Raw genomic sequence first — 10,726 nt, 5'->3', positions numbered from 1 at the left:
GATGTGGACACAGAGGCCTTGAAACCAGGAACACGGCTTTATCAGTCTGAAAATAGCTAGTCAGGTCAGGGTTATTGCAGTCACCATAGCAACTTTTGAAAAATGTATGTTATGTAACAAAAAATAAAACAGAGCTGAATTCATTGAATAAGCTTATTTGATAAATGCAAAATATAAAATCCTCTAATTAAACCTACAGGAAGCTGTTTGTGCAGTCTAATTAACAGAGAATACACAAAATAAGCAAAAACTAGCAGCTCACATGTGAAATTTGCCATGGCCATTTCCACCATGCAGGCATTATCAACTATATTCATTCATATAACATGGAGGTTATCACTTTTCTGAGTACAGTTTTCCTAAGAAATGTTTTGCATGAAACTGAGATATTGAAGATAATATTAGAGCAATTATTGTGGCAATTAATTAACAAATTAACGGCATTCATATAAAATTACCTCCACGTCATTAATTCAATCATTGTAAATGAGAGTTAACGGCATTCTTCAATAAGTGGGTAGTATTTCTGTAGTTACAATAGTAAAGCAAGGTGTTGACAATGCCAAGGTGAAGGGTTTAACACCCATGGAATGCATGAACTGATCAAATGATTACTTTCAATGTATTTCTCATAAGTCTGTCAAATGCATAAATGTTAATGTAATTCATTAATGAAAGCTTTACAGTGGATTTAAAGCAACCAGAAGGAGGGGGCATTATCTTTTGTAGGGGTGGAAAAAGCAAGGTGCACAATATCCCACAGTGGAGCGATAAGATGTCCAGCATATGAATGAGGACTGAATATATAAAGCCCTCAGAGGAGCAGACAATATTCAAGAGCAGCAATGGCCTTCTTGTGGATCCTCTCCTGTCTTGCCTTCTTTGGTGCAGCCTATGGTAAGATCCTGTTTTTCTTATAATAAGATACCTTTATACCAGCCTTTAAGCCTGGCTAACCTTTATTAAATAGTGCTCAGGATGCATGGATCTGTTAAATTGCTTTGGTGTAATTTTTTGGTCTGTTAGGCTGTGGTGTTCCTGACATCCCCCCTGTTATCACCGGCTATGCCAGGATTGTGAACGGTGAGGAGGCACGGGCTCACTCCTGGCCCTGGCAGGTGTCTCTGCAGGTAAAACTGGTGTAAATAACACTTCTTTCTTAATCCTAACTCAAAAGATTTATTAATTTATTATATCATTTTAAATTTATTACAGGACTCCACTGGCTTCCACTTCTGCGGTGGCTCCCTGATCAGTGAGTTGTGGGTTGTGACTGCTGCTCACTGCAATGTCAGGTAAGAGAGTATTAAAAAAGTATACTCTATTGGGGAATAAGTTTTAATTTAAATTATATTATTGTATTTCATATAGTATTTTTTAGCCTATTGTCCTGCTACCAACGATTCTGGGTTATACCGCTTTGATTATCTATATATTTTTATAAAGGACCTCCCATCGTGTCATCCTGGGTGAGCATGATCGTTCCTCCAACGCTGAGGCCATTCAGACCATGACTGTTGGCAAGGTGCTTTGACTCTTCATATTTCATACCTGAACCACTCAGACGATGAGAAATTTGCTGCCACTGAATATGAAAATTGCTGCAGTGAATGCTGATGTGTCTGTGTCCTCTTCCCAAAGGTTTTCAAGCACCCCAACTACAACAGCTTCACCATCAACAACGACATCACCCTGATCAAGCTGGCCACTCCCGCTCAGCTCAACACGCGCATTTCTCCTGTGTGTCTCGCTGAAACCAGTGACAACTTCCCCGGAGGCATGAAGTGTGTGACTTCTGGATGGGGCCTGACCAGGTACAATGGTGAGTTTCAGAATCTCTTTTCATTTCAGCATTTTTATAATTTTGCATTTACAATGATGGAACGTTTGTTTTAGTTTTAATATAAATTATAGCATTTGTTCAGTTTTTATAACTTGAGTTAGATCTCTGTCCTGATATATATTTTCTATGTTGAAAGCTTTTAAAATGCTGCCAATCTGTCCTTTCAGCCCCTGATACCCCTGCCCTGCTCCAGCAGGCCGCTCTTCCTCTGCTGACCAACGATGACTGCAAGCGTTCCTGGGGAAGCAACATCTCTGATCTGATGATCTGTGCTGGAGCCTCTGGTGCTTCTTCTTGCATGGTGAGCTCCCCAAAAAATATATATGACAATTATTTATTTATGCATTACTATTAATGAAAGTTCATCTTACATGTATAGATAAATGTTTTGATTACAAACTCTTCTATGTGTTTTCCAGGGTGATTCTGGTGGCCCTCTGGTCTGTGAGAAAAATGGAGTCTGGACTCTTGTTGGTATCGTGTCCTGGGGAAGCAGCACCTGCTCCACTTCTACCCCTGCTGTGTACGCCCGTGTCACCAAACTCCGTGCCTGGGTTGACCAGACCATTGCTTCAAACTAAAGCAGCCATAAATACTGTCTTTATTTCCTTTAATAAAGATGTATTACATTACATTTGTTTCCTCTTTCTTGGATTTATTATTAAAAAGGCTTTATATTAAAAAATATCTATTTTATTATTCAGATTTAATTTATACACTACCAGTCAAGGATTTAGACACACTTACTCATTCTTTATTAATTATTATTATTTCCCCCATTTTAGAATAATCATAAAGTAATCAAAACAACACCACACATTACACAAATTAAATGATGGGTATTCCTGTGAATGTCGTGAACGAAATGTTAAACAGATCAAAACTAGGTTACATCTGACTCTCTTCTAAATAGGCTACCCATCCTTTGCTTTAAATGTACACTTTGGTAATTTTCTCAGCCTATTTTATGAGGTGCATCCTGGAATGCTTTTTAAGTAGTTCCCATGAATGCTGGGCTTTTTTTAAATTATTTTTTATAACCAATCCTTTCCCCACTCACTAGTCACTATGATGCAGCTTTCCATTTAAGAAGCACCCTGCACCAATATATACCATGTTGTCAGGGCTTTGTTTGTTTTAGGATACATTTACTCAACAAAGATTGAGTCCTTTAATGCATAACGTACAGAAGACAATCCCCGTTCACATGGATCAGCTAGAACCAAAAACGCTGTATTAAGCATGGCAGGCAAGTAGTTGGTGAGGTCACTTTGTAAAGAAAAACTATGTGCCGATAGACTGAACACGTAATACGCATGGCATCATAGTTTTCATAAATTCTTGTTTTTGTAGTTTTCATGTAGACAGCAGTTTTGAAATGGCCAAATAGCTTGCAAAGCAGGGACCTCCAAGTTATAAAATCTGATAAAAGTGGACGGAGAGGCCCAGTCGGCCATTGCACAGATATCCTCCAGTGGTATGCCACTGGACCAAGCCCACGATGAGGCCATGGCTCTAGTGGAATGAGCTCTGATGCCTATTGGGCAGCAGAGGCCTTTTGACTCATAAGCCAGCGAAATAGCATCTACTATCCATTGTGATAATCTCTGCTTTGTGACAGCGCATCCTCTGGTGCAGCCACCAAATCAGACGAAGAGCTGTTCAGACTGTCTAGAGGCTGCAGAACGCTCAAAATAGAGCCTTAGGGCCCTAATTGGGCAGAGCAGATTTGCGTCTTCTTCGTCCTGAGACGACGGAAGAGCTGATAGCGAAATAACCTGTGCTCTGAACGGAGTGGAGAGCACTTTAGGAACGTAACCATGTCTAGGTTTGAGGACGACTCTGGAGTCATTGGGCCCAAACTCGAGACAGGAAGTGCTCATAGAGAGTGCATGCAAATCGCCAACCCGCTTAACTGTGGCTAGTGCCAATAAGTGCCAAAGATGTCTTTAGCGAAAGGTGCTTCATGCTCACAGACTGAAGCGGCTCGAATGGGGAGCCTTTATGGCCTCTAAGACTGTGGAAAGGTCCCATATAGGTACTGAAGGGGGTCGAGGCAGATTAAAGTCCTGTGTTCTGAGTTCCTCACAACATAGATAAATGTGTTATTAACCACCCAGCCAAATTTGAATCATAAAAAAATCCGGGAAGTACATAAAATAGCTTATCAAAAACCTGAAAAAATTAGCAGCATTCTCTGCTCTCAAACGCTGGGGGTGTGTCCGCTGTCGGCGCCGAAACCACGCCCACTCGCGGGAAAGCGGCAGTAGCACACAAGACAACACTCACTGATCACGAGCGTCTATGATCACGACGCACCAGATGTCGGCGGGACGGGAGGATGAAGGCCTGGGCGGGGGATAGTCGGTTCTGCAGCGGATTATCAGTGAATCCCAGTTGTCTCCGGTGAAAGTTTGTAAAACGATCCGGTGTAAAGTCACTGCAGAGGTAGGTGTCGGTGATGATCCTCAGCTCTCCATCAAGGTTGCTGTTCACAAAATTAATCCACTTCTTCATCGTTTTTGTTTTGTAAGCTGTTATGTAAGTTGTTGACTATAGTAACTAACAGTACTAACAGTAACTCGCGATCGAACTGATGCGAATGTGCTCTAGTTATGATCGTGTTAGGGGAGGAGCCAGGCTCGGTGGCTCCAGTGCGTCATCGAGTCACCGTTTTAGCCCCGCCCAGAAAATCCTGAACACAGCAACGGTGAAAAACTGTTTAACGGTCTAACTTCTGAATTCAGTACTTCATAGATCACAGTCTTTGTAATGTGTTTCAGCAATACATTTCAGACATTTATAATGTGTTTAGAAACAAATCTCAGAATTGCCTTTACAGGGACTTTAAGCATCCCAGGCCCTCTGAGGAAGTGCACGATGAGGTCATTTCTCCCTAGTGACTGTCCGGCCACATGAGCGTGAGATGCTGCTATGGCCACCACATACTTTGAGCGTGGAGGGGGAATGACCCGCGTCCATCAGCTCTTGAAGGAAGGAGAGTACTTCTCCGTCACTTCACACGAGTGTGGGTCCAGGTTCAGTGCTGTACACCAGTCTGAGAACACTGACCACTTAGCGACTAAAGCCGCCTGGTTAAGGGCGCTCTAGCCTCTGAAATAGTATTCAGCACCCTTTCAGGGATGTTCCCAAGTTCCCGCTGATGGGCCACACATGAAGGGACCACAAGTCGGGCCGGGGATGCCAGTGCCCCTTTCGCCTGTGCTAGGAGGTCTCTCCTCAGCGGTATCGGCCATGGGGCTGTGTCTAGGAGCTGAATCAGTTCGGAGAACCACAGCTGGTTCTGCCATAGCGGGCTATTAGAAGCACTGGACACTTGCTCTCCCGGATCTGTTTGATGACCTGAGGTAACATCTTGATCAGAGGGAATGCATATAGTGGGCGACTGGGCCAGTCATGGGCCAGCACATCCCTGTGCTTGGAGAAAAATATTGGGTAATGAGCATTGTCTTCTGAGGCGAAAAGATTGATTTCCCCTTTGCCGAAGATTCTCCAAATTAGCTGAACCGTCTGTGGGTGAAGAGACCATTCCCCTGGGGGAATGTTGCCTCTGGATTGCCTATCCGGACCCTGGTTCAGAATCTCTGGCACATGCGCTGCCCTTAGCGAGCGCAGGTTGTGCTGAGCCCATAAAAGGAGATGTTTCACCATGGTGTGCAGGTTGATCGACCTGAGTCCACCCTGGTGATTTATGTAGGACACCACCGACATGTTGTCTGTTTGGACCAGGACTTGGTGATCCTTTATGTATGGGAGGAAAGCTTTTAGCGATAGATTGACCGCTTTCATCTCTAGAGATAGCCTGGTTAAAACCAGACCATTCTCAGTAGTAACTGAGTTATGGTCTGGCAAAGCTTCATAGACAAATCATTTCCAAAGGGGCGTCACCAACGGGCGTCGCTCAAATGCCTCTCGGCGCAATTGGATAGACCTCAAACCAATCAGAGCGATGAGGGAGATGACGTATGCAGAGCGACGGAGAAACTCTGGCGTCTCTCAATATTCGTTCTTGTCTGTACTGTACTTGTGTTCTCAAATAGGAAATGTCCGTTTCCATTTCAGAAATCTGGTCACCTTACCTAAACCACATATTAATGTTTAATATATTATTTTTAAAATGTAAACGAAAAGAGGCAGGGTGTTTTATACTTCGTTTTATTATAAATATATAAGATAATCAATGTAGGCCTAGCTACGCGTTGCCTGAACCACACTCGTGTGGCTATTATCTTTAAGAATATTTTTTTTTTTTTTTATGAAATGAGGCAGTGGTGTTTTATGACATATTTCGTATGCGAACTTCTGACTTGCGTCCGTGACTTACCAAGTTTGACTCCGGAGAACGAACTCCCGAGGACGGGAGAACAAGAGTCCGCCTACTATGCTCTTGACAGTATCACTCAGTATATATTTGTATATGTAGTGCAGGCAATGCATTTTATCTTCAATGCATGTTTATAACAAAACGAAATATAAAAAACCCAGCCTCTTTTCGTTTACATTTAAAAAAACACACACATAATATAGGCTATGATTATCACTGTAATAAATTAAATATGACATAAAACACAACCCAGTCTCTTTTTGTTAAATGTCAGTTTATGTGTGATCATCAATAGCAATTATAAAAGTATAAGTAAAAGGTATAAGAAGCTATACAATAAATAAAGCAATTCAGTCAAAGTCAGCGCTAGGAGACAACAACGGTAAAGTTTAATATCGTAAAAATATAAAGTTATGAAACTTCACTTTGCCCTCAGACAAAACGATCTGTCTAGGAACAAATTATAGATTAATGAGAGCAAAGATCAGCCGTTAGATCTACACAAAACGAGACGAATCATATCTTATGTTTAACCACTACAGGACATCAGAGCAAGCGGCAGACAGCAGAAGGACTGGCCGAGGAAAGGCGCCTCTCGGTGGGGTTCATGAGCGATTGAGCGCCGCTGAACCACTGGAGCTCACAACTCCGAAAACGGCAGATCAAAATTTTAAAAAGGCGCTCTCTTTAAAAATAAACCACATATTTGAGCTTTAAACAACTACATTCTCGCCTGAAAAGGACATAAAACTATATTTTGTAAAACATTAACACTACCAGAGGGCTCTCGCTAAGACCCATTCGTTTAGCCACCAAAGGGCCAAGCTGGTATCAGACTTTTGCCGAATCCAGTCGGTAAGACAAGGCTTCGAGTGTTGTTCTTTGCTCGGGTTTTAACGAAAAAGAAAAGTTTAAATCGCTTAAAACAGACGCGATAGCTGATTCGAACGAGTGATGCTCCACGGCGGCAAATCAGCTTCAATGTCGCTGCGCTGTCGTCATCGTCTAAAGCCCGCCCCAACGTTTCTGATTGGTGCCGCGATTTCTAGGGATTAGAAATGGGCTTGAATGGGCTCTTTGCCAGACTACTTGCAGAGCAAATCTAAATTTGCCGGAAGTTGTCTGGGTTTTCCCAGGCTACTCTAGACAGTTTATGTGCAGCCGTTTCTCAGAGTCTGACCAGAGACCGGAGATGGGTCTGCCGCTGTGTAGGGCGCCCCAACCTAAGTTGGACGCGTCTGTCGAGATCACCTTCCATTTCGAGACCGTGCCCATACTTAAATTGTACTTAAAAAAAAGTTAAATTCTGGTAAAATATCCCATATAAGATATGTGTGAACATTTGTACTGTATTAAATCACATTAAAATGCATGAACAATAAATCTTTTTGAAAGATAGGGCCGTCTAAAATGATCAATAGAAAAAGAAATAACAAAATAAATGAAAATAAATCAATCAAAATAACATCAGACAGGAAACCTTACCTGAGTCAGATAGAGCAAAAGAGTGTTCACTACGTCTCAGGTTTGGATGTGATGCCATCACCATGACATTTATCAAAAACCAGCAGAAGATCGCTGTGTTCAGCATCATAATCATTTAAACTCAAAAACAAGATAGACTTCAGCCACACTTTTAGTGATCTGTTTGTATTCACTGAAAAAGAGAGTGCAGTCAACAAAATACAGATTGAAAATGCAGACTGAAGATTGTTTGGAATCTTGTGTATATGTTTGTGAGCATGTAGAATATGTGTATTTTCGTATTTGCACCATCTATTTGCCATACAGTATGTGTTTGGATCTATGTACGTTTGCAAATGTGTAAGTCAAGTATGTAGGTTTGACCTACCTGCAGTGTTCCACGTCCCAGGCTGAGGGTCTGCACAAGACTCCTTGATTTATAGGGCTCCTTGAGGTGGGAGGTGAGGGACACATGGTGCTGATCAGTGGATGGAGGTGTGGTCTCTTGTGCCTGGCGCAACCACTTCACTTCCACAAAAAACAACACATCAAAACAGGAACAGATAAATAAACAGAATATTCTGGATGATGGTGACTGATGTAACATTACTGGAATATGTTCAAATAAAAAACATGTTGAAATATAAGAAACAAAATCTGACCGTGCCCATACTCACACCCGACTGGTACCAGTTGGCTGCCTTCCAATGAGCCAGGGCTTTGATACGGCCGTGGTTCACTTTGATACGTAACTGGCCCTTTCGCCACGCGTGGGCTGGAGCACGCAGTTTTAGCCAGCGTTGGAGGGGACGCATGTGTAATAGATCCAGTTTGAGCACGGCAGATGCTGAGGCCATTATACCAAACATCCGGATCCTCTGAAAGCATTTGAGAGGAGTGTAAGTGCCGCGCTCTCATCCGTATTGAGTCTATAGCTGTTCCCAGAAAAGCAGTGCTTTTGGTGGGAGACAGTGCGCTCTTGGCTGTGTTGATCCTTAGACCCAGACCTTCTAGATGTCTGAGGAGCCAGGACCTGTGGGTCATCAACTGTATCTCTGATTGAGCCATAACGAGCTAATTGTCAAGGTAGTTGCTACGTCCATGCACTTCGTAAATGTGCGGGGCACCAGAGACCAAATGGTAGGACCTTTTACTGATAAGCCTGCCCCTCGAAGGCGAAACCCAAGAATGGCCTGTGATGGGGTGCTATCGGAATGTGAAAGTAAGCATCTTTCCGATCGACTGTGAAAAACCAATCCCCCGGGCGGATTTCAACATTCTGAACGAGCATCTCATAAGTGCTTTGTTCAGATGTCTGAGGTCTAGGAAGGGTCTGAGATCGCCATCCTTTTTCAGAACGAGGAAGTAGCGGCTGTAAAAGCCTGACTCGCTTATCGCAGGGGCAACAACAGTTTCCACCATTCCTTTTTCTAATAGTTTTAATATTTTGGCGCGAAGCACGCGACTCACGTCGCTTCTCACCGATGTCTCGACCACGGCGCGAAAGCACGGGGGTCTGCGAGCAAAGTGTAGCGAGTAACCTCGTTTTATAATGTTCAACACCCATTCTGATATACCGGGGATGCCTGCCAGACCTCGGCCCGTAAGGAAAGGGGTTAAATTAAATTTGGGGATGGGCCAGTGTATAATAGGGACCCGGTTGATTTGTGTTTGTGACCCTGAAGGAACAGCGCTCATGTGCACATTTAGAGTGCTCGCGGCGTGAGCCGGCGAGTGAGTCAACAGGGGATAGCCTGTGAGATTTTATGCCGCTGTAGGGACAGGGCTTGGGTGCATACTGTGAAGTGGGCATACTGCCAACAGACAAAAAGCTATTTTTGTAATTTATTGAGGTCGCCGTGAAAACAGCGTTTGTGTACATGTGTGCATGTTTTTAACAGGCTCGTTGGCTGCAGAAAAAACATCTCCAGTCGCCTGAGTGCAGGGAACTGAAAGATGGGGTAACCCGTATTATTATGTTCAACACCCGTTCTGATATACCAGGGCTGGCCTCCAAGGCCTCAGCCCGCATAGCAAGGGGCTGAATTAAGCGTGGAGATGGGCCGCTTTGTAAGAGGGACCTGGTCACCCGGTTGGTTTGTGCTTGTGCGGGGACAGCACTTATGTGTAGCACCGCACACTTTGTAGTGGGCGCGCTCTCTACATTCAGAACGCTCTAGGCGCGAGCTGGAGAGCGAGTCAACAGGGGATAATCTGTGTGAACAGTGCTTATGTGCAGGGGTGCATACTGTACAGTAGGGTCGTTGTTAAAACAGCGTTAGTGTGCAGACAAGCGTGTTTAACAACAGGCTAGTTGACTGCAATATTTACATCTCCAGCCGCCTGAACCGAGGAGATTGGGAGAATGTAAAGGAAGTCTGTGGTGGTAATCCGGCTGCGGCGGGACTTTTGAGTGATTTTGTGGTGCTGAATTAACAGTGCTTATATGCAGGGATGCACACTGTATAATGGATACACTGCCTACAGTCATAACAGAGGGAAAAAACTATTTAATTGTTTATAAGAATCGCCGTTAATACAGCGTTTTGTGTGCAGGCGTGAGTGCTTCATAACAGGCTGGTTTACTGCAATGTTAAACCTCTCCAGCCGCCTGAATAGAGGGGACTGGGAGAAGTGTAGAGAGTGAAAACAGGCACAAGGCTTGGCCGCCATTTTATGATGCCATTAGGCGCTGACAGTAAGCCCGCACTGCAGAGAGAGCAGGCTGTGACGTAAGCCGCACTCTCGACATCTCCAGCAGCCTGAGCTTGGATGGGTGTGTCATTTTTGACTGCCGTCCCCTAGCGGAGGGCGGGCAAAAATGTGCGGGGTCCGCTTCCTCAAGAGGATTCTTAGCTGAAGATGGTGAAGAGGAGAGGTTCGATCGTCTACTCTGCATTCTCTGTCTGTGGAGCTTCTTTCAGCGCGGCCCGAGCGAGAGAAGAGGAAGAGCGAGAGGGACGCTGGTCCTCTTGGACGAACAGGACAGGTCAGGGCGAGGCACGCGGGGAGTTCTCCGGCATGTGCTCGTGTGATTGCTCCGGCGCCCTCTGGTCGCGGAGCTTCTTTTTGCA

The 10,726-nt window shown here is 44.1% G+C and overlaps 1 protein-coding gene across 1 annotated transcript; it reads left to right on the top strand.

Moving 5' to 3' along the window:
• Positions 1-822: 822 nt before the first annotated feature.
• Positions 823-2,474, top strand: LOC307140960 (chymotrypsin A-like). Its single transcript, XM_079840795.1, has 7 exons — positions 823-897; positions 1,027-1,130; positions 1,216-1,295; positions 1,447-1,525; positions 1,642-1,822; positions 2,011-2,144; positions 2,263-2,474. Exons 1-7 carry the CDS (start codon positions 846-848, stop codon positions 2,422-2,424), a joined length of 792 nt encoding a protein of 263 aa, XP_079696921.1. The 5' UTR covers positions 823-845; the 3' UTR covers positions 2,425-2,474.
• Positions 2,475-10,726: the final 8,252 nt, after the last annotated feature.

Source organism: Gobio gobio (assembly GCF_949357685.1).
Source record: "Gobio gobio genome assembly, chromosome: 2".
In the NCBI taxonomy this organism is placed as follows: Eukaryota; Metazoa; Chordata; class Actinopteri; order Cypriniformes; family Gobionidae; genus Gobio; species Gobio gobio.
This window is presented reverse-complemented; position numbering and strand designations above follow the sequence as displayed.